At 35.9% G+C, this 24,428-nt stretch overlaps 3 protein-coding genes across 5 annotated transcripts in view; 1 reads left to right on the top strand and 2 right to left on the bottom strand.

Annotated features, from left to right (window-relative positions):
* LOC110459532 (kelch domain-containing protein 10-like) overlaps nt 1-2,251 on the bottom strand; it is a 12,913-nt gene extending 10,662 nt beyond the window's left edge. The window contains exons 1-2 of the mRNA XM_021511845.1: nt 2,146-2,251; nt 59-195 (exon numbers count right to left, since the gene is read on the bottom strand). Of these exons, the coding sequence (XP_021367520.1) occupies nt 59-195; nt 2,146-2,233 (225 nt within the window). The 5' untranslated portion in view covers nt 2,234-2,251. The remainder of the gene's footprint in view (nt 1-58; nt 196-2,145) is intronic.
* Nucleotides 2,252-2,376: 125 nt separating this feature from the next.
* On the top strand, nt 2,377-24,163 carry LOC110459539 (nuclear-interacting partner of ALK-like). Its single transcript, XM_021511856.1, has 9 exons — nt 2,377-2,488; nt 6,283-6,445; nt 7,413-7,563; nt 8,667-8,750; nt 15,682-15,809; nt 16,878-16,996; nt 19,494-19,638; nt 20,121-20,423; nt 20,853-24,163. The coding sequence occupies exons 1-9, from the start codon at nt 2,397-2,399 to the stop codon at nt 20,940-20,942; spliced, it is 1,275 nt and encodes a 424-aa protein (XP_021367531.1). The 5' UTR covers nt 2,377-2,396; the 3' UTR covers nt 20,943-24,163.
* LOC110459538 lies at nt 7,565-13,627 on the bottom strand. 3 transcript variants are annotated; one of them, XM_021511855.1, is made up of 3 exons: nt 13,527-13,627; nt 10,840-12,181; nt 7,565-8,071 (listed from the first exon to the last, which is right to left on the bottom strand). In XM_021511855.1, the coding sequence occupies exons 2-3, from the start codon at nt 12,091-12,093 to the stop codon at nt 8,018-8,020; spliced, it is 1,308 nt and encodes a 435-aa protein (XP_021367530.1). In that variant the 5' UTR covers nt 12,094-12,181; nt 13,527-13,627; the 3' UTR covers nt 7,565-8,017. The 3 variants fall into 3 exon arrangements, with proteins under 3 accessions (XP_021367530.1, XP_021367528.1, XP_021367529.1); XM_021511853.1 differs by lacking the exon at nt 7,565-8,071 and having other exon boundaries at nt 9,352-12,181; XM_021511854.1 differs by lacking the exons at nt 7,565-8,071; nt 13,527-13,627 and adding an exon at nt 13,295-13,495 and having other exon boundaries at nt 9,352-12,181.
* Nucleotides 24,164-24,428: the final 265 nt, after the last annotated feature.

A 24,428-nucleotide genomic window follows, 5' to 3' on the forward strand; every position in this document is an offset into this window, starting at 1 on the left:
ATAATTAAACTTGAAAAAAAACCCACTTTATAATCTTAAAGTTAGAGAAAATGGTTACCTCTTTAAAGAGAGGGTAGTAAGTATCCTCTGTATTTTCTACGTCCCAGAAACGAGGATTGTACCCTCCCAGCACGTACATGTTCTTCTCGTCGACAGCCACGCGGTGACCACTTCGGGGGTACAGGAAGTCATAGTCTGTACACAAATAAAACACAATCATCCTAAAAGACATTTTTTTTTTGCAATTTTATTATCGTTTCTTCTTTCAGTGACAAAAACCTTCAAAAGAATAAACAGAAACCCTAACTAGTTAGGACCTGGACAGATAAACATTGAGCAGGCTATTGCTAGTTGTTGCTTTTACCATAACATCAGTTCAAGATTTTGACACGTAAATATCAAGGCCCCTTTCGCATATCCGGTTGAACCGGTTTGTCTGGTTTTAAATGTAACATTTATGGGTATAAATCCTGACAGACCTACACAGGTTTATGCAGGCCTTGCAAGGCTGTGTTAAGGCTCAACTGAAAGCAGCATCCAAACTTATTTCATAAACAAACAACTTTGGACCAACTGGTTCAACTGTTTGGGTCGCAATAAATAAATGCGACCACAGTAACATGGTAAGTTTCTACCACAGATCCCAGCCTGATCAGCTAAGTTGATATTGATCCAACCAAACTAATTGGCTTTATTTAATTTTATTTACCAAACTATTACCATTTTGATAAGTAACCTGGAAAATGTTTGCATCATCTGCTTTTGGTTTTAAACTTTATCCAGACGTTGCTGCAATATTAAAGATGGCACATTGTTAGCCTACAAGACATCTAATTATAAGTAACTCAAATTTAGTGTCTATCCAGGTGGTGCTTGGTCAGCTTTATATGATAGATAGCTTCATCTTATCTGAAACCTCAATTGTAACTTTGAACAAGAGGATAACAAGTGATTGGTTACGTCCGACTGATCACCTGATTCAGCTAGAGTAACTTGCTTCACACATGGTCTAATTGACAATAGGTATAAGATGGTTGACTGGCACAGTAACGCACCCTCCTTTCACCAAGTCAGTCGGGGGGCCAACAAGAGGGAATAATATAAGTGGAAATTACTTGTTTCGTAATTGTTGTAGAAGTCTGAATAAATTTAAAATTAGGCAGTGCCTGTCTGCCTGAAGCCTAATTATAGTAGCCTGATCTGGCACTTACAAACTTTACATGTACTAGTGCTACATTTAAGTTTGTCCAACAACGTGACCAGACAGTGTCTAATTAATGAAGTTATGAAATATGAAGTAATAACAAAAGATTGTACAGTACCAAGATTGTGAGTTTATATATGCATATATGGAAAAATGTATAGCCTCAGATTATGAAACTCCTGCTCAGATGGTGATTGTGAGAGTTGGCAGGATTGGAGTGAGTGAGTGTTGACTACTTTTAAAACAGTATCTATGTAAAATGCAATGAAGAACAGTATTATACATATTATTACATTTTTCTCCCCCTGCTTCACATAGCATAAGATCATTGTTATAATTAATTCCTGTAGGAACTCTATCTAAATCAGAGATTTATAACGATAGAAACTCTATTGTTACAAATCTCTGATTTAGATAAAGTTCCTACAGGAATTACCTTAGCTTATAACTAAATAAAACAGTATAAATATACATGCTGAACCAGATTTTTTACTAGCAGGAGTTAAGAACACGAATTAGTAACATACATATATACTGCATAAAACTCGATTTGCGCTCATAACATTATGAATGTTGAAAAATGGGTTTAATCCTTATACGATAGAGTGTCCACTAATTAGGTTTCAACTACTGTAGTTATTTGATATTTTTTTCCCGTTTATTTAAAATTTGGTAACATTTCTTTTCCATATAATCATGTTATAAACGGTGGATGAATATAAACTTTCTCTGCATCATTTTTTTTCAAATAAGTGTTAGAGATACGGATGTCAATAACTGGGGTGACGCCTGGCTATTTATGGTAATGTTGACATCTCGGATCAGCTGGGTCGTTCTCAATCCCCCAGGCAAGGGCAAATTTCCGACACGAAATAAACTTATAATTGTCGTCTAGAAAATGCATCCAGTGGAGAAATAGACACTTAATAATGCATTCTTACCAACATTGTGTTCGACCAAATTTTCAGACGACTCGTCGTCATATTGCGTTGGTCCAAATCTTTGGAAAGCCAACAAGTTTCCTGCCATTATTTTGGTTTCATTCCAAGCGTCTACTTTGACAGCAACAGTCGAAACGTTTTCTGGACTCGGATTCAGTGGTCCTTGCGAAACTCGTCACGATTGGTTAATGTTGAAAATATGAGCCAATGAACGAAAGCGTAACAGTAATACCTTCGGCTGTGTTCACAAAATGGCTACTCCTGAAAAAGTCACACCAGAACGTGTCAAGAGACTTTTGTCATCATTTTTAGTCCCAGAGACTCTCGACTTTGAATATGAAAGGTATTAATAATCAATGAAATCATTGACGTTAACACGTATGTGAACATATAGCAGAATTTTGCCAATTTTACAGCGAAATTCTGTTGTGCTTTCACTTTCAGTTTTGAAATAACGTCACGCTACCACAATTTGTACAATTTTGACTTCAGTGATATTTAAAAAATCAGATCTTGTATCTGGATTGTTTCTTGATTCTCTACAAAGACTACCTATGGTGGTTCATTTTCAGAAAAAGTTTTAATTCTAAGTAATTTGTTTTTGAAAATAGAACGCTAAACTCGCAGTAATATTTTGTCCGTTTTTCGGACGTGATTAGTGCCAAAATTGGTTCACATATCTTTGGAACTTGCTATTATTTCTACTGGTTAATGTTCCGATTGTTACAAAATATATCGCTTTTATAAATACCATTCTGAACTACAATTGTATATAAAGGACCGAAGCAACTCTAAAACTTACCGGTAATCGTGATGCAGTCTAGTTCTTATCCTGAAATAAACTCTAAAACTTACCGGTAATCGTGATGCAGTCTAGTTCTTATGCTTACTCAGTCAAACAGTCTTTGGCTGCATCAGTCTGACGCGTCTCGCCCAGCACGTGCCCAAATATTGCAGTCTCTCATTCCAAGGTTTCACACCACCATTACTCACACACAATGGGGACCTCGGACCAACAATCACAACATATATATACACTTTTATATTATCTGGTTATAAACATTTAAACATGCTTATCTTTAAGCCCTTCGAAATTCTGCAAAATTTCGTCGACGTACATTGCTTTTACTGGTTTTCTGATACTTTGAAGTCAATGTTTACTCTTAAAATGTTCATGCAAACAAAACTTTTCGATGGAAATGCTGATAAATATCTCTTTTGTTATACTGTAAAAGGAAAATGATCAAATTTAATTTTTAAGTACTATTTGAACCATTTTCTGACTGTGTACCTATTTGGGTAGTGTACCAATTGTGGTAGCGTGACGTTACTGATTACACTGAGTCTGACATTTCATCAGTATAACTATAACAATCTGTATATGAAGAAGTACCCCCTTATACTTTAGTATCAAGTTTTTTCAGTGTTTTTTTTTTGTAGCGTAAGGGGTATTTTCCATAAATAGATTGTTATAGTTATTCATAAAACATCACAGTCAGATTCCTGTGTACTAAGCCTAATATAGAAAGTATTTTAATTCAGTATTTCAGGTATTCATGGACTTTCATGTCTGCATGGTAAACATTTCAGAAAAAATATCTATTTGTGCACACTCACAGCCTTCAACATTTTGTGTTGATATACTTCTTTGGATTTAACCATAAACTAATATATTTCCATTTGCTCTGCATTGTCACTATATAACCTTACCAAACAAAATAGAAAGATATCAGATCATAATTCTGACATAATTCCCATTGGTGTAGTGGTATGAAAAACATGTTTGTGACTTAATGACGTCGTTTTTACCGACGTCACTGTATTAAGTGTATTATTGACTTCACGAAAAAATTGTTGGCAAATTTTGCATTAACAATTCCTGACCTCTTAAACAACGAAGAAGAGTCTGATGAGGGAGATATCAACAGTACCAATATGCGCATTATTTATTATTCAATTTGTTTGCATTGAATCCTGTGAGAATTATAGGACAATAACTTTCCAAAGAAGGCAGTTGAATGCTTAAATAATTCATCTGCTGAATTTTCAATGAATGAAGAAAATGATAGTTTGGTGATATGTTTGTCCTCCTGGTAAAATACTAGCGGCTTTTTACCAACTTTCTTAGGGAGATTTTCTCTTAAGCTCATTCATAAGAGTTTAAGACTAGTAAGCCAGATATATAAGGCGACTCCTAGCGGACAAATTGAAAACTTGTGACTTCTGTTACACAATTTTGGATTGGCGACCCTTTGGGCCCCTAATCTATAGGTGTCATGCTTTCACACCAAATAAACACCTATATTTTCTTGTCGTTGATTTATTCATCCGCAAAAAATCCAACAAAATGTTCAAAGTGGGTTTTCAAAAATTCGTGAATAGCTGTTTGCAAAGTACCAAATTAAAATATTCTTTTTGACGTTAATACAACAGCACCAATACAGCTATTCATGTTTATAATCGGCGTAACTGGAGTTCAAAATAAAGGCCTATATTTCTAAGTGGGTTGCTCGCTGCAGATGAATACAAATTTTCTTTTTTCGCCGGAACCATTTGTTGTCTCTTTAGGTCATGTTGTAGCTTAATATTTCTCAGACATAGGCTCACAATGTCGGTAACAAAAGTAGCCATTGGTTATTTCAGTTTTTTACTGAGTCCGTACGTACTAACTTAAAAAAATAGAAGACAATCTGCAAAAAAGTCCCAGAAAAACAGTCTGTCAACTTTTGTGTATTATGGCCGACACCAATGGGGTACATGATCAGGCTAAAGCTGACACAGTTCAGTGTGCGCTGTACAACTGCAAGCTATTGTGTTTGTCAAGTTGTCAAGGCAAACTAGACGACCGTAGATGCTTTAATTGATGTAAATGGGCCGATGTATGTAATGTTGCAGCTGTTTTTAGAATTGGGGAAACTACTTCTGTTTTGCCCTCCAATTTGTCTTTCAGATAAGGTAATACCAGCAGTTGCTTAATGGTGTCGTATGGTAGCATGGGCGTTCTGGTGGATGTTTGTGCAACACTCTTGAAAGTGCTTCAGACCCCCCCTTTTATGTATGGAATAGTGACCATGCCATTGGTTTTTCTCTCTGTGTTTGTACTTCTTTGTTGGTTGGGGCCATTAGCATTGCTTTCATTTTCTATTTGTTTCTGTACTTTACTTATAGACCATTCAGGGTATCCACATGATGTCAGGGCCTGTCTGATATGTCGCTTTTCGATTTCCATGACTTCCTGTTGAGTTACAATGTTCATGCGTCTCTCCAGGAGAGTGTAAACTACACCCCCAACTTCTGATGCAATAAATGGTGTGAATAGAATTTGAGGTACTAGTCTACGAGTGTTTTTCCTGTTTACCAGCTATTTGATGGAACCGCCAGCTCTTCTTACGATAGCGTTTTTTCCTGCCTGTGTCTTCTTCTGATGTGTATTTTATGGAACCTGTATCATCTGCCTGGTTATTTTTCTGTATAAACGAATAGTTAACAATCTTTTGCCATTCTTTAATGATTAAATCAGAAAGAGCAAATGACATTATCTTGTACATAGTATAGTAAAGTTACAGTAAGTAATATTACTGTCGTGAATTCGGTGTGTGTTTGTTACACACCGTCACAACAAGTAGTTGTAACTGCTCTTAGCTCCTGAAATCAAGTACAAGGTGGAGGAAAATCACACACCCGTTGTCTGTTGGATATCTAGATGTAAAGAGACCGCGCCAATACATCCCAGTGAAGCTAGTGTCGCGTAGCTCGACGAGATCTCGTGTCGTCACTGTCCAAGGGAGATAACTCTCCCGAAATTCACCACATTACCAAGAAAGGAACAAAACTAACTTGGAATTGAACCCTAAATACTTAAATCAATGTAGATGTCTGTAAACTAGTACTCTTCCAACTGAAAAATCTGTCCATCGATGAGTTCGGACAACATCTCCTGCACTTTACCAATGTTGAAATCTTGAGTTTAAGCCAAAGTCAACAAACACTTGGGGCTGAAGATGTTTTTTTTTTTTTTGGAATATTTGCTTGTTCTAGTTCTGTGCAGTAGAATTTATTAGATATAGATAAGCATAGAAAAGAAAATTCGGTTTAAAAAAAGCGGTATTTAACTAAAAATTTGTACTTTGTTTTTAGAAACCCTGCGACTCCTGCAAAAAATGAATGTGACAAAGAATCTCATAACAAAAGTAATGGACAACAGCAGACATCTACAAACAAAGAAGATGCGTCTCCGGCACAGAAAGGTCCACATCCACGGAGCAGGGAAGCTTATTTCCAAAGAGTCCACACCTTCACTGTATCCTTGAACACACATCCAATGTCAGGAGAGTTTTGTGAAAGAAAAATATGATGACAGTGCTTTTCTGCATCACTGTAGTTGGTCAGGATTTGTAGCATTTAACATTTAAAGGTTAATCAATCAGCTGTACATGTCAGGATATAAAATTACACGTGTTTATATATTCATGAAATGCTGTGAATATGAATACTTGTATAATATCGGTAATTAATTAAGAAATGACTTGTATGATTTTAGTCTATTGAGAAACATGCATAAACTAACAGCTTGGTGTCAAATTGCACATCTTTTTTTTTGGTCAATATCTCCATAGTCAAAAGTTATTTTGCCTCTTCCTCAACCAATGTCCAACAGCAAGGGGCTCAAGGGGTTAACAGGTATATTCACACCTTTGTCGTCTAAGGTGGACCTAGCAGGCCTAGAAACTGATTTTGAAATCCACTAGTCCATTAGGGAAGGAGTTTCCAATGGTGCAAATTCCATTAACCCCATATTGTTCAACATGATAAGCAATATCAAATTTTGACTAGTCAATCCGGCTAGCAGATTTTAGAACCACTTGTCCTGCAGCAGGAGATTTCACTAGTCTCAGACTATCGGGCTACCCATATTGTCTACCCCTGACCTAGTCTAGCCCCCATATCTTTTTAATTCTGACCAGATTTGTCCATCTTAGAGTGTAATTGTTGTTTGAGTGGTTTTATATATATTTGCTTCACTGTGGGAAGCAGATGTAGAAGACGGACCATTGCTTCCTAACACGGACAACTCTAGTCAGAATTATAAGATAGCAGGATCACACCGAGTCCTTTGCCTTCATAGGGGTCAAAGGGTAAATATTTGGGTCAGAGGGACAGTCCCTCTCAAACAGGGATAATTGACATGTATTGTAATGAGTCACCACCATTGCTTTTAATTGACAGGATTATATTATTAAAGTTTGTTTTCTTCAACCCTTTATCAGACTTTTAATTGGTTTGCTAAACCAGTAGATTTATCTCCCCTTGTGTGTGCACGGTATGGTTGGCAGGTGATCGAGACTGACATGCTAGGATGTGTGGGTTGTAAAGCCAAACTAAGTGGACAGCTCCCAAAAACAAGAGACCAACAAATATGTAAGTAGGAAAAGCTTTTTATTTAGCAAGGGTGGTGGAAGATGTAAATAAAACACTTTTGAAAATAAAATCTTTTGAAAAGAAGTTTCAGAAAAGAAAAAAAATCACATACACATACAGTACGTATACCAATATCAAACCTTACAAAATTAAAAAAAAGTTTCAAAACTTGCATTGGCAAATTGTCACAAAGAGATAAAATGTCAAGTATGGCAAAAATACTTTTAATATGTGTGAATTCGAAAATGACATGCAGTACCTATATATATTTTGATTTTTTTGTATACTGGGACATTTTCGCCACAGTTTAACTTTTGCCTTTTTCACCCTTCCCAATGGGCGCATATTTATCATTGCAGCTAATATTAGCAACCAATGTATAGTAATTACATGTGAAGGGTGACATTAACACTATAAGTGAACATGGAGTTTATCGGCTAAAGGCAAATATCTGCTAGGGCAAAAGTTTCCCGGCATACAGTATGTTCTCAAAGTTCCTGTGACATCCCTGAAAACAGAAAATTTGTTGTCATGAGATTTTAATGTTAGAATACATAGAATATAAGCTTTGATGATTTGTATATGTTGTTTTATCAAAAAGTATACCAAATATGCAGAAAAAAATGGCATCATATGACACAGATATTTTTATGTCAAATTAGCAAAGTTCATTAAAAAATCACTCAGTCCAGAACATGTACCACGTAGATTCTATGAATTGCAGATGTCATTTTGCTGTATGAACCTAACCTAGTAGTTTAAGTATGTAATTTATTACGCTTAATCTTCCAGCATTGCTACTGTATTGTAATGTGGGGTACAGAATCATTGGCTAATCATGTGATGTCAATGTCTTGATGTATCATAACATATGTTGCATTTGTATACTGGGAAATGTTTGCTTCAATTAATTTAGCCTTTTTGCCCACTGTAACGAGGGTGATTTTATCATTGCAGCGAACATTTGTTAACATTATAATGTACATAGTAATTAAATGTGAAGGGCCAATTTAATATTGGTGAAAATAGATTTTTAGGCGAAAAGTGGAGATTTCCAGGTATGCAGTAGTATAATGTACATGGTATCATTTTTCAACGTTCAGATCCAGATTGCTGCAAGAAACTAAAGCATGGTCTGACTTGGTCACACAAGAAATCCTGTTCGTGGTCATCAAATCCTAGTCCAGGTTTGTAACTTAACACAAGGTCACTCCAAAAGCTCTAAATCCTAGTCCAGGTTTGTAACTCAACACAAGGTCATTCCAAAATCTCCAAATCCTAGTCCAGGTTGTACCTCCAAACAAGGTCATTCCAAAATCTCTAAATCCTAGTCCAGGTTTGTATCTCAACACAAGGTCACTCTAAAATCTCTAAAACCTAGTCCAGATTTGTACCTCAACACAAGGTCACTCTAAAATCTCTAAATCATAGTCCAGATTTGTACCTCAACACAAGGTCACTCTAAAATCTCTAAATCCTAGTCCCGGTTTGTACCCAACACAATGTCTAAATAATAAGACAAAACAAAAGAATAAAGCAAAGGTATCCTGAATCAAACAAATGTAATGTGTAGTTATTTTAGACCAAACAAATATATTGTGTAGTATATTGAGGCCAAACAAATTAAATGTTTATTATCTTGAGGCAAAACAAATATGATGTGTAGTATAATAAGGCAAAATAAAAAAAAAAAATCAAGGGTAAGATATCCTTAACCACACCAAACCAAACAAATATAATAACAAATTAAAGCTTAGTATCTTGAGGCCAAACAAATTTAATGTTAAGTATCTTGAGGCCAAACAAATTTAATTTTTATTATCTTGAGGCCAAACAAATATGATGTGTAGTATCTTGAGGCCAAACAAATTTAAAGTTAAGTATCTTGAGGCCAAACAAATTTAATTTTTATTATCTAGAGGCCAAACAAACTTAAAGTTAAGTATCTTGAGGCCAAACAAATTTAATTTTTATTATCTTGAGGCCAAACAAATATGATGTGTAGTATCTTGAGGCCAAACAACTATGATGTGTAGTATAATAAGGCAAAACAAAAATTAAAAGCAAAGGATAAGGTATCTGTAACCACACTAAACCAAACAAAAAAGTGCAACATCATCAGGACAAAAAATCAGGTCGTAACCTAAGGCCAAGCAAAATTAATGTATAGTATCGTAAGGCTAAACAAAATAGATTGTACAAGAAGTTGAATACAAAGGCCAAACAAAATTAATTTAACAAGAAATTGAATACAAAGGTAAAACAAATTAATGTATAGTATCCGAAGAGCAATATGAAAGAAAAGGAATACAAAGGCCAGCAAAAACCATTTGTAATATCTTAAAGCCAACAAAATATGAAATACTAATGTATAAAGTATCCTAAAGCAAAATGAATCTGATATATTGAGGCCAAACAGATATGAAGTGTTAGATAAATTTTTGTTAGGCCAAGAAAAATATTTATGCCTGATTCTTATGTTTCCAGTAATTTTAGGGTAGGCATCAAAATCTAAGTAGTCTTCCTGGAAACATAGATATTTAGATATCAGTGTAAGGATTTCTGATACAAGATGCTGTTGTTCTGTTATAATGCGCTTTTTATGTTCTTTATACGGACATTTTTTATGATCAGAGAATGATTACCAGTGATATTTTCAGTGGCATGATTTGATGCCTAGGCAATATTTTAACGGCCGGTAAAGGAAAGGTCACATGTTGTGACAAGTGGGGCATTGTTGATATTTTCCTGTCATGTGCTCCCTCCACCCTGGGTTCATACTAACAATCCCCCTAAATCCTTGTAGAAAGTATCGACATTCTAAGGGATGTATTTGACGACATGAATGTTTCCATCCCTCTGTGTGACCCACATCCAGTTTAAGCCATCAATACCAACAGCAGTCGGATGTGTCAGTCCATTTTCTTCTCTCATCAAGAACTTGTGGAATTTCCCCTCAGGGGTGAGCTGGTGTATGGCATGGTTCCAGTAGTCGGATACGATGAGATGGTCATTCTGGTCCTTACATAGCCCTTTTGGATGAAATGTGAGTTCTGGGTTTGATCCTATACATCCCTTATATGTTTTGCTTATATCTTTGAAGTTCATGATAGTTCCTGGTTCACATGAACTCTCTGGAATTCCTGGTTCACATGAACTCTCTGGAATATCTTTGGGTGTGGTCTGAATGTAGACATCTGATGCTGTTTGAACACTTTCTGGAAACTGGTTTTTAAAGAGAAAGTGGTTTTGTTCGAAAGTTTGAGAGAATATTACCTTTTCTCTAATTCCATGTTTGTTGTACTGCATCATCTTTAGTGTTACATTCCTGGGTGTTTGCCGGTTGTCAACAAATTTTTTTTCTGTGATTGAAATAACCATACCAGTGTCAGAAATTCGTATGGTTTGCCAGGATTCATCAGAGGCCTCAGGTTTTAAGTCAGCAAAGCGGTATATTAGACCTGCTTCTGTAACCCGATTGACCACAGTGCGATCTTTCTGCTGTACATAGATGCCCTGTTTTGTGACCGGAGTGATGTACACTACCCCCTTCATCAATGGTACCAGGTCTTCCTGCTTGTACTTGGCTTTAGTCAAGTCCACTAAGTACAGCAGCTCTTCTGTGACCACAAAAGCTCTTTTCTCGTCCAAGGGAGAAATGCAATCTACTTTTGATTCACAGAATTTTATTTTTTTTGATATCTTGCCCGGATTGTCCACAGGAATGATTCCATTAATCTGTCCAAACCAGATATCCATCTTTTCTGTATTTCCCTCTCCTTTTGTGAAAATTAATTCTTTCTCTCCTTCAGAAGCCTCAGACTTGTCCTTGGCTTGTGCTCCTGTGTTGTTTTGGAGGAGCTCCAAAGCCTGTATCAGTTTTATCCCATCAATTGTTTCACCATAGTTTGGATTTTGTTTGAAAAGTTTCAGATTTGCTTGACATGTGTCTGATTCTGCCTGAAGGCCATCAAGCCTCTGAAGGCGTTTTCTCTTATGTTCTCTTACCATCGATTGCAAATTTATACCCCAAGCTTCCGCTTCTTGTAACATTACAGCTTTCCTATCATCAATTTCTGCAGAAACAATTTTGCAGTTGTCCGAGACATTTTCTCGCTGTTTGGTGATGATTTTGATATTCTGTTGTAAGCTTTCTGTCATGCTTTCCTTTGCATCTCTGATCCGATCATCCAGTTTTCGCTTCTTTGTAATAACAACATCATCAATTTTGCAGAACTTGTGGTTGCCATGGTTTCCATCTATGAAACAGGATGTACATACCAGTCTGTCACATGATTTACAGAAAAGGGAGATTTCTGTTTCCTTGTGAACGAGACAGAATGTCGGTTTGGTCTTTAAATTATCCAGAACAGTTTTCAGTTCTTCCTCAGATATCAAGTGTACGGTTTGCTGATCGTCAGATTCTGCTCCCCCTTGATTCTGACTTATCATGTTTTCTGTTGCTTCAGGGTCTGTTTTCTGATGTTCGTCCTTCTTCAGTCCCACTTCCTGTTCTCTTTCTTCCATCATGACAACTTCCTGTCAGGTGTCGTGGCGACGTGGCAATTGATCAGTGTAGATAGACTGATGAGGCAGGTCTTAATTAACTGGTTTCAACCTGAAATACAGAATCAGCTTATGATTATGTGGCCATTATAAAGAGTTGAAGATATACATAGTATGTGTATAACCATCTTTCACATTCACCGGGGCTGGCAGTGCCTTGCTTTACCGCTGAAATTTAGCAAAAAAGTGCTTAATTTTCCCAAAATGAAGAATAAATGAGGATTATCTTTCCATTTCATAATTTTATCACTGAATTTTCCCAATTCATGTAGGCCCATGCTGCTGTAAAAATGAAGGTAGGAAAATGTACCAGGGGTCAAATGTGTTTAACTTGGATAAAAAATGTTAAAATGTTCTAACAACTTCTGAATAACTCAAACTGTTTTCTTATTTCCTGATGGGTAGGTGGTTGGCACGGTGGATAGTGCACCCCCCTTTCATTAAGGTGGCCAGGGTTCCATTCCTCAACCGTGCATGAAAACGTGGGGGCGGGGGGGCACTTGCCCGACCACAGTGTCTTTCTCGGGTACTCTGATTTCCTCCCACATTAAGACCCCCCCCCCCCACGCAGGCTAACATCCAGGTCAACAAGAGTGATTGATATATAAATACAAAGGATATATAAGATTGAGCATCAACATCTAGATTCTGTGTTTTATTAACGGCTTACATGTTTCAGCTAGCTAGGCTAGCCATCATCAGAACACATATATGTTGTAAAGTGGATAAAGTTTACATTTACAAGGATCATCAGAAGGAATGCAGTCGGAGTCCCAGATCAATATGTTGGCAATCTCAGACCTTGCAACGTTATAAAATAATGTTATAAACTTGGATAATTCCAAAGTGTTGGACAGAGTCTTCACTCTACACTCAGATTAGTTTGCCTAACTTATGACATTAAATTAATTCTAAAGAGAAATTACTTCATGAGACATTTCAAAAGATACAATATTTTGGGAGGGAAAAGGTCTGTAATGGGATGTTGCTCTATGTAAGAATAACAACAGTGGAATTATATAGTGTTTCGCCTGCAGTGGTCGCAATAAACAATGTCTTCCCTTTGAAAGAAAACACTCAAACACAGCTGTTACTATTGCATTTACTATTGACAAGACTATAAATCCAACAGATAAGAGAAAATAAGAGAAAGGATCAAACTTACATGGAACTTGTGAAGTTCTTATAATGGTGGACACAAAGATCCCTCTATGATCTTTTGTTAACAGAAATATTACTTCCTTTACCACCATTGATTTGAGAGTAACTCGTTGAAAACAGATCTGTAATCTAGCCTTTTCTGTGTAAACACAAGAGCTTGAAAGAAAACAAATTACCACTGTGTAGGAGTGTATGTACACATGGTATGTTACTCTGAAATGTTGTTTTATACAAACCCAGCACTGTTTCAAAATTAGCTAATCTTGTGTCCTATGCAGAATACCGGTACAGATATAGACAGGTCCTGGCTGTGTAAACTTCCTGGCTGTAACCTTAACGACTGCCAGAGCATGCCCAGTGTAATATTTGTGTTTCCTAAAATTCGCTTCTACTTTCACTTTCACATTCTCTAGAAAAGGTTTCACTTTCACTTTCATTTCTATGGCTGGGTGCATATCAAGTTTGGTTTTGAACATGAAATTCCTTTAGTAACTTGGTATCAAACCACAATGACATTTATGAGATTTCATAACAGTAGATTTTTCGCCCACCATCTGATACAAATCACCTGTGGCCCGTGATCTGTGGTCCGTCCATAAACAATTCTTCATATCGCTATTTCTCAGAAAGTACCAGAGGGATATTTCTCAAATTTCATAGTTAGGTCTCCCCCCCGCCCCGGTCCCTAGTTGTGCTTATTTATTTTTGAGACTGATGGGATAAACAAAATGGCCGACAAGCGGCCATCTTTAATTTTAACAGTGAAGGTTTGTTCTCGCTATTTCTCAGAAAGCACATGAAGGATCTTTTTCAAATTTGATATGTAAGTTCCCCTCGCTCCCTTGTTGTGCATGTTTACTTTTGCGACTAATCGGATAAACAAAATGCCTGACAGGTGGCCATCTTGGATTTTGACAGTGAAGGTTTGTTATCACTATTTCTTTGAAAGGAAATGGAGGATCTTTCTCAAATTATATATGAAGGTTCCCCTTAATCCTTAGTTTTGCGTCATGTGTCATATTGAGATTTATCTTAAAAACAACATGGCTGTTTCTCAAAAAGCGTTTGACAGATATTTCTCAAATTTCATTAATTATGAAGGTTCCCCTAGGTTCATAATCATGCATGTATTATTTTAAAGCTGATTGAAAAGAAAAAAAAGACGGTTGCAGCAGTTATCTTGGATTTGGACATTTCAAGAATATTATCACTATTTCCAAGTACAATGATCAGTTCTATTTCTTTCACATTGAATTACTGTACAAGTAAATATGTGAAACAACAAACTCACTTTGAAGGTTATCTTCTATACACAGCAGTATGAAGTTGAACAAGGCCTAGACTCATGATAAATTCCTAGAGAGAGCTGACAAAATTTGCAAACAAGAATGACCTTGAGTTATTTTTGAGGTCACAGGGGTCGTATGTATCAAAAATTTCCAACAACTTCTCCTGAAGAAGCTCATCAAAGATTTTCATAAAAATTACCTTCACTTATTTTCAAAGTCACAAATATGACAAAAATGTCATCCAACTTCTTCTGAGTCATAGCATGGAAACATTTTACATCCCCTCCCTTTAACCATATAACCATATACAATTTCTAGGCGTGAAGAGATAAATTCATTCATGCTACCCAGGGATCCAGCCCTACCCATACATTTGTGTCCTTATAGTCTTTCCTGCCCCAAGGGATTTAGTGCTTGTTTCAGCCTATATTTCTTGCACTTTCTGATGAAGTGTACTGTAGTATTCAACAGGTTTTGATTTAAAATAGAAAATGTCCAGGTGAGCTATGAAGGCCCCTGTGCCTCTTGTATATAATTGGTTTGTTGGTTTGGCCCAAAGCCTACAAGACAATGTTTCCTAAGTACATTTCTAAATAAAACCTGCTTATAGTATAATATCCTGTTTGCTAGATAGTAAAGACAGTCAAACTTCCATAAATCGAACTTGGAAGATTAAAATTTCTCATGTGTAGAGCTTACTGCAAAGTCTGGTTGTTGTGTTGGCAAATTTCAAAGCAAATTGCATTTTATCATCATAATGATTAGCATGTAATTTCTACTTTTAATGTACTTTTTAAAAAAATTGTTCTGTTATATTTATTTTCCATTTTGCAGCAGATAGCTAGTAAAATTAAGGTATGTTTACATTGTGACATCCTACAATGGACATGTATTAAAAAGAAGGACAACTCTGTAATTACTCAAGTCTGATCATTTTTACCTTAATGTTCATTGTATAATGCCTAAAACAGAATATATATATATGTCAGTGATTATTTTACATTTTTTTTTATAATAATAGATAAAAAATATATCAATTTTAGAAAAAAAATGTTTTTGTCTCTACATATCAATAAGAACAAATGAATGTTTTCATCCCCAGAATCTTTTGCTGTGATTCCACTCTACAACATCAAGGAAATAAGGCAAAACTTTGACACAAGGTTAAAGATCTTACAAGCGTGCGACTCCCAGCTCCCTGTGGTGACCAACAGGTCAATGGTGAAACAGGTAAGAAATCGACTCTTTGTGCCATAGCCAAAAGGAAAAAAGGAAAAAATGGTTCCTGTGAAATCTAGGATTTGGGCAAATTTTTTACTTGATGTCATGCTGGAACGGACTGGTTTGGATCCTAATTTTGTGGATAAAATGTACTAGAACTTTAAACATGGTATTTAAGGATCCCTGTACCACTACCAAAATTGAAGTATTGGAAATTGATTGTCCGGCAGGACTGTAACTTTAATATTTATATCTGAATGAAAAGAAAACCATACTTTCAGGATATTTCTGAAAAATAATGAAGATGAAATAAACAAAATATTATAAATAGTGTTACAAGTGTAAAGCTTCTGTGGGGTAGATTGGGATTCGAACCCTTGATTTCAGATTGTTATACTATCCCTCTCACCGATTGAGCTACCTGGTCAACAGGAGTGTCCTGGCCCAGCTGTGCTAGAGTTATATCCAAACGAAAGTTACAGAGATGTTATTGTATAAAGGGGGAAAACACTGTTCAGTGGGACAGAGATCCTTAAGTTAAATTCTAGATATTGTTTTATTCCGGGACAGACATCGCTGAACGTATTAATTGTCCGAATCAAATCAACTGTTAAATAATATGTGATAATGCTTATAATGGTGATGTACTAATAATGTAGTAATAATGGCATTATGATGATGATGATGATGTAATGATGTGCTGATGAAGAGGTGTGTTCAGTAAAATATCATAATGATGATGGAAAAGGAGGAGGATGTGCTGATTTGAATGTGGGGATGCAAGTGTCATGTGTGAATTTCATATTTCTTTACATTTGTATACGTAAAATATTCTTGTGAACAAAAATAATTGAATAAACAGAAGAAAAAAGAGAAATGTATCATTTATAATGAACTACAGTGTATTTATCATTCTGCAGGAGATACCAAGATTTGTCCATCGCCAGCTTCCGTCTCACAAATCTTCATATCTCCCTTACTCATGTACATTATGCATACCATTACGTGTAGCTTTAGTAATCCATGTCTAGGGTAGAATAGACATTTCACTGAATTGTTTCTATGTTTTTACTTCAGGGATTGGACGAGGAAATTATCGAGGACATTGTGAACTATTTTCTCAGTGATCGTGATCAGCCCGTTACAGAAAATTCCAAAGCTGCGTTTTTACTTGCTCTCTGTGGCTGGAACCTAAGGTTTGTTCACTCTATCTCTCCGTTTATTGGTGGATTTATAGAACAAAATCTGCTTGTTTAGACCAAAAAATGTGATGAATAGTTGAAAGAGGATTATGGTTCAATAAAGACAACAAATGATATCATTTCATTCTTATACGAATTCGAAGTAGTATATTATTCAGTAGGCTAATTCATCATGATATGTTGTTGTGTTTCCTTGAAAAGAATTTTGATTCAACAGTTCAAAAGTTATTGCCCTTTGTTTATTTCAGTATTTGATTTTTGTCCGGCAATCTCCTCCTACATTTTTCAACGAATTTCTTTGAAACTTGGTATACTTTATAATCATGATATGAAGTTGTGTCTCCCTTAAAAGAATTTCGATTCGACGATTTTTGCAAAAGTTATTGCCATTTGTTCATTTTCTCCTACATTTTTTGACGGATTTGTTTGAAACTTACTAGGCTAAATAATTATGATATGTTGTTGTGTTTCCTTGAAAAGAAAAGAATGTCAGCTTACCACTCTTAGAATGATGCAGATCTTATTTCAATGTAAGAATGTATGTAACACTATATGGCATTCGACGGGCGTATATTGTTCCGCCCGCTGTACTCTTGTTTTTATTGACTCGAGAAGAAATATCATCAGTCTTTTATTGTCTACAAGGAAAGAACTTGTAATATATACAATGGTAGTACCTGTGCATATGCTATTTAAGCATTAAGCATAAGGAGGCATAAGTAGTCTAGTGGTAGGACGCCAGGCTCGTGACCGAAGGGTTGCAGGTACGCGGCGCGGCACGGCACTGTGTATCTTTGAGCAAGATACTTTACTCCGCTTGGTCCAGTCTACTCAGCTGTAAATGAGTATGTGGTTGGGCAGTGCTAGAATTGTTGAATGTTAGCTGTGAGCGCCGAAATGGCAGCACCGGCTGTATGCTCCCCAGGGAGTTGAGAAAGATATTGGCTGGTTGCAAAGACCCTATAATCACGGATAATAATTTGTGAACCGCTGTGAGACGACCTACGAACTAGGTTGTGAGAAAGCGGTATATAAGAACCTCAAATTATTATAATTATTATCATTATTAGCTCACTTGGCCCTTCGAGCTTATGGCATGGTGCGGCGTCCGTCGTCCGACCGGTGTCAACTTTTCACTTTAAACAACTTCTTCTCAGTAACCAAAAGGCCTAGGGTGATGATATTTGGCCAGTAACATGCTTGGATGAAGGGCTACCAAGTTTGTTCAAATAAATGACCTTCATCAATTTTAAAGGTCACAGGGGTCAAATATGTAAACATCTTTAAACAACTTCTTCTGAATAACCGAGAGGCCAAGGATGATGATGTTTGGCCAGTAACATGCTGGGATGAAGGGCTACCAAGTTTGTTCAAATAAATGACCTTGCCTTATATTCAAGGTCACAGGGGTCAAATATGTTTAAAACATTTAAACAACTTCTTCTGAATAACCCAGAGACCTAGGGTGGTGATATTTGGCCAGTGACATGCTGGGATGAAGGGCTACCAAGTTTGTTCAAATAAAGTACCTTGATTAATGTTCAAGCTCACTGGGGTCAAATATGTTTAAAACCTTTCAACAACTTCTTCTGAATAACTGAGAGGCCTAAGGTGATGATATTTGGCCAGTAACATGCTGGGATGAAGGGCTACCAAGTTTGTTCAAATAAATGGCCTTGATTTATATTCAAGGTCACAGGGGTCAAATATGTAAACATCTTTAAACAACTTCTTCTGAATAACTGAGAGGTCTAGGGTGATGCTATTTGGCCAGTAACATGCTTGGATGAAGGGCTACCAAGTTTGTTCAAATGAATGACCTTGACTTATATTCAAGGTCACAGGGGTTAAATATGTTAAAAACATTTAAACAATTTCTTCTGAATAACCAAGAGGCCTAGGATGATGATATTTGGCCATTAACATGCTGGGATGAAGGACTACGAAGTGAATGAACTTCACCCATATTGAAGGTCACTGTGGTCAATATATGTTTAAATCTTTAAATGATTTGTTCCGTATAACCAAAAGGTCCAGGGTAATGATATTTTGCCAGAAGCATGCTGGGTTGGAAGACTATAAACTCTGTTCAACCTAATGTCCTTGTTTGACATTCAAGGTCACAGGCGTCATATGTTTAAATCTTTTAATAGGTTCTTATGAATCAAACACTGATATACTGCCTGTAGCTGTATTTCAGTCCACTTTTAAGATTACAAGTGTGAGATTAATACCAGGTGAGCGATGCAGGCCCATTGGGCCTCTTGTTATTAAACTGCTGTCATTCTGCTGTGTGGTTCATAGGCAATACGAACGCTCACTGCATTACAAGAAAATGACATGAACCACGTTAGCTTAACCACTTGAAATTAAAAGGTGAAACGGCAGCAAAGATTTCCTGGTATACAGTAACGCCGCCTAAATTTTAAGACTACATAATGGACAGGAAGATAATGTTCCATCATGTTATGTTTCTTTCTGTGTCATTTAGTGACAAAGGCAGCACCACCCTAGAATGTAGCTTCTGTCAGCGAACCATAGGCTTGTGGAACTACAAGTCCTCTGGTGGGACTCAAACAACCGAGAATGAGCAAGAGCAGTCTGGAGATGGTCCTGTAGCCAAAAAGTTTAAAGTTGTAAGTATTATTGAATAGCTTCGTAAGATTTCATGAAAGACATCATACGCATCAATTCTGCCTGAAAAAATGTTTTTAAGAAATCAATGACATTCTAATAGATAAGTATGAGAATCAAATCTATGAAAAGTTAAGGCTTATATTTCTTAGAAAAGCTGTCAGAAAAGTCAGATTCTTTAACAGTTTATTTGGCCAAGTGCTGGTAATAAGTAGTCTAAGATTATTACTAAGTAATTCAAGTATGACTCATACATCAGTAACTACCTGTAGTAAGTAGAAAAAATATATAAATGATTTACCATACAAGGAAATGTTGGTGTTGTGACTCTTCAAACTAATCGCCAAATCTAAATTTTGTGTGTGGATATTTTCCACTGTAAATGTACTAAGCATGAAAACTGCAAGCATTTGCACACCACAATAATTGCCACTGTTACAGAATACAGTACAAGTGTAATTATTTTATGGTATTTCATTCTCAGACAGAGAAGGACAACTTTGACCCTATAGCAGAGCACAGGTACTGGTGCTCATGGCTGGTGGATCTGTCTGCCCCTAGAGATGTATCTACACCTTCCAAAGGTTCCCAAGGGAGCCAGTACAGCTCCCCAGTGTGTAGTCCCTCCACCCCAAACAGTAGCAGCTTTAATAGCAGTTTTGGTGAGGGGTCCCCAGGGACCAGTCAACTGGACCTGACCACCAGGCCCTGGTTCTCTATGCTAAAGCTGGTCTGTCCAGGCAAGGTGATGGACACAGAGCCTACTATGACTGACCGTTTCAAACAGGTGATTGACTCCAGGTTCTTAATGAAATGGCTGACTTAAAATTTATATCTATTTTATTGGTATCAAACATTTAGGCAGCTTTGTTAATCTGAATAATTTCCAAGTTAATGTCTCTGCCCTTATATGGTAAGCAGTGTTATTCTTTCTTTAAGTTAATGAGTTTTCTTCATAAAATACCGTGGAGCCTGTGAGTAATAATGCAAATTTGGTGTGTGAAAATTAGATATCTTTGGAATAAAATGTTGAATTGAATAGGAAGTGACTGTAAAGTAAGTTAGTTACGATTATTCATGTTCACCATGTTAGTGTTCTGGTACATTGTATTTCCCAGAAATAATTAGCAAAGTTCAGCTGTGGTGATGATAAAAACTTTCCCAACTTTATTTTTTAACTATTTTTCTTAATTTATGATTTTAACAAATGTTTCAGAATTCTCCAACTGCTGGTCTAAGACAGCTTCGGAGGCTGATGAGGGGGTGGTCTTCTGCATACATAAAATCACCGGACAAACCATCGTGACACAAACTTAGGTCAGCATGCTGTGCTCAAACATCACAGTCAAATCTACCTAAATGAACTGGTATACTGTTGGTGCACAGTTTGGAATGGATTTCTTTACACTGAAATCATAGACTGAAATCTTTTTTTCTTCATTATAACACAAAAGTAACTTTAGAAAACGTCACTCTTTGTTGTTTCACTCGTTCAAAATCAGTAGTAGAAATAGTAAAAGTATTGGGAATTCCATTAATAAATGATAATTTTGGATCTGACTTTCCACACATAATGTTATAAAACTGTTTGGTTATACATATGTAGCTGTTGAAAGTGAAATAGTGGGAGTGCTAGAATAAATTTTTTTGGTGAACAAACAGAGGTGAAGACAAAACGATGGACAAATGGTGTTGAGAACGTACAAGCTTTGTGCGTGTTGATAACTGATTGTACTGTGAGGATGACTGGACGTGAGTGAGATGTTCAAGGAGAATTCTAATGGATGATTATACTGCTGGCAGCGACAGATCAAAGGACTAGTGCCATAAAGGTCAAGGTTATGGTCATAAAGGTCAAGGTTATTGTCATAGGTCAAGGTTATTGCCATAAAGGTCAAGGTTTATTACCATAAAGGTCAAGGATTATACTCTCATTTCCATAATCACATAATTATATTCATGTCATAGATATGAGTAACCATTTAAACCCCATGATCAATACTCTGGTTAGTTTCATGGAATTTAAAATTGGCCACAGTACCTGATAAAAAACTAGAGTTGATGAAAAAATATTGACCAATAGTGGTGGCTGAAGACCCAGTTATTCAAATACAAAATAAAGAGTCTGCATTTATCACTTTTCAGGTAAATGTATATATATATATATGTTAAAAAATTATTTGAAGGCTTCTATTTTGTATTTTAAATCTGTTAATCTAGTTGCATTTCTTATTCCTGACTCATTCACCCCTGAAGACACATTTGAACTCTTCCAATTCAAAGGTTGGAATACTTCATTATAATAATCAGGGATGAATGAGTTAAATTCAGATAATATCCATGTCATTTACAAAGATAAAACGGAAATATTTAAATAGTGTATATGTAAATGTACATGTCTTTTTCATATTATGATACCACACAATTAGACTATATCTGTGTTGGTACATTGTATTGTGTTTTTTTTCTTTTTCATCAACTCTGAACTGCAGCTAAACTAAGTATTATATGAAACAATCTCATATTTGTTATTGATGCTTTCAAATGTTTCTTGTCACAAAATATCTTTAGTATAGAATTAAACACAATGGGCTGTTTAAATTTAATAAAAGTAAAATATGTTAATTTAGAAATATCCTGCTTAATTGTATTTGTTGTGATCTCATAAATAAGTCTGTTTGATATTTTGCAATCTTTTGTATTGTTATGAGCTTGTTATGAGCGTATTACAGTAGGGTTTTGTCATATTTAATATGAAAATATATAGATTGTATGGTCAGACAGTCAACTAGGTTATAAACATGTTTTGACAATTTACAAATTCAATTTTGAAGAAAAAAAGTTGAGTTTGATTGTGTGTATTATCGTAAGGTGGTTATTTTGAATTCCAGGTCACTCGTGTTGTTTTCAGTTTTGATATATGTGGAAAAGTTGAAAATTTACTTTCATGTTGAAGCTTAAGATTGTTAGAAAAGGAGGCCAGATTGGGTAACACATTTTATTCTCGTTTAGTTGAAGTGGTGTTGTAATGCTGCTCCCTGATGATTGGTTTATATCAATTTCACCAAGGTTACAGAATGGACACACATGCACTCAGCTTTTTTAAATGTCTTAAGTCTATAGAAAAGACCACTTGTTATTAGAAATAGAAGATCTGCTGCTTTTGGTAAATTGTCCACACTGGGTAGTTTTCACCAAAATAACTCAAAACAAAACAATCAAAAGATAATTCTAGTCCCCTGGAAACAAATATTTCATAGAATTTAATCACTGTACATGTTTTAATCTTTTTTCTCTCTCTCACTCTCTCTCTATTTGGAAGCTCATAACTTTAGCAGATTTGCTAAAATGGACAATTTTGTGGTATCTGTTACCTGTGGATTTCAGATCTAGTATCTGTAACGCCTTGCCATGGTAACGATGTTATTTGCTATTAATTTTGTGGAATGTATTTTTCACAGAGGAAATACTACCATGAAAAAGTTTGAACCAAGCTAGAAACACCACCTTAGCATATTTAAAAGAAAATTATCATTATATATCTCGTAAAAGAAATACTACAACTACAAAGAGTATTAAAGCTTTGATAATCTATTATGAGGCTTTAAAATATGATTTTTTACTACAACGTTTCAAATTTCTGGTATTTATACAGAGCAGAATTTTGAGAAATGCATTTAGAAATACAGCAACAGAAAAAAAGAACTTGCAACATATGTATTTCTAAATTTCAAAAATCTATAATGTTGGGTAGTATTGGGTGTTATTGGTGCATTGTAAAATTGTAATGTTGAGCATATTTTGTTGTAGTTTTTCAGATGGCAACTTGGTATTAAGCAATGTCTATTTAAGATTTTTGGAGGGTTCTTCGTGTTTTTGAAAATTGTTTTATAGTAAAAATTATTTGGTAGTACCAATGCTTGTTGTCTTATAACTAACATGTGACTTTGTTCAATGATGTGCAATTAAATCTCTCTTCAACTCAAATGTTTGGTTCTATTATTTTTAGACAGAGAATTACTGTGGGGTGTGTGTAATGATCATAACAGGTGTCTGAATCAAGAGAATGCTTTTTGGAGCTACATTGTATTTTGATACCAAAAAGGGGAAAGATGAACTGAGCAAAACAGTTTCAGTCACATTTCACACAATTTCCCCCTTATTGGAAATGTGGAATGAGGAAGATCTCCCTCATTGGAGGTTTCAGAAGTTGACACCTATGACAGTGTCACAAGTTACTCACAAGTTACTTGATCATGTTGATTGATGTTGGGCGAGATGAAAGTCCTAGGGCTATAGTTTGTCTGCAACCACTAGCAAACAAATGATCTTGACACAATTTCAAGGTCACTGAGGTCAAAGGTGATAAAACTTTTTTAAACAACCTTTCGGAATAATCCGTTGGTCGTGACCAGGTCATTTTGACCAATATCATGCTGGGGCGATGAGTTATCTAGATCTTGGGTCACGTTTGTCTGTTGTGGGTCATACTTCTGTAAGCAATTTACATTTTTGACCATGTGGTTAGACAAATATTGTTTGGTTTGGTTTGTGCTATGTCCTTTTAACAGCTATGGTCATTTAAGAATGTGCCAAGTTTTGGTGGTAGAGGAAAACAAACTTGCTGGTAGTACCTGGCAACTGCCCCATGTAAGCCTCGAACCCGTGACCCAGTGTTGGAGGGCGAGTGATCGTAGATTGTCCGACACCTTTAACTACATGTATATGGATCCCAACCATGAGGGGTCTAGCCAAAATGTGAAATTAGCTAAAATTTTAACAATGTCCTTCA

Source organism: Mizuhopecten yessoensis, unplaced genomic scaffold (genome assembly GCF_002113885.1).
Source record: "Mizuhopecten yessoensis strain PY_sf001 unplaced genomic scaffold, ASM211388v2 scaffold10107, whole genome shotgun sequence".
Classification (NCBI taxonomy): Eukaryota; Metazoa; Mollusca; class Bivalvia; order Pectinida; family Pectinidae; genus Mizuhopecten; species Mizuhopecten yessoensis.

What these genes read in the sequence shown, in the direction of transcription:
- LOC110459538 (XM_021511853.1), bottom strand. Translation starts at nt 12,093, where the DNA reads ATGATGGAAGAAAGAGAACAGGAAGTGGGACTGAAGAAGGACGAACAT.
- LOC110459539 (XM_021511856.1), top strand. Translation starts at nt 2,397, where the DNA reads ATGGCTACTCCTGAAAAAGTCACACCAGAACGTGTCAAGAGACTTTTG. An exon ending in AACAAGAGACCAACAAATAT is followed by an intron (nt 7,564 to 8,666) that starts GTAAGTAGGAAA and finishes TTCAACGTTCAG; the next exon opens with ATCCAGATTGCTGCAAGAAA. An exon ending in ACAGGTCAATGGTGAAACAG is followed by an intron (nt 15,810 to 16,877) that starts GTAAGAAATCGA and finishes TTTTTACTTCAG; the next exon opens with GGATTGGACGAGGAAATTAT.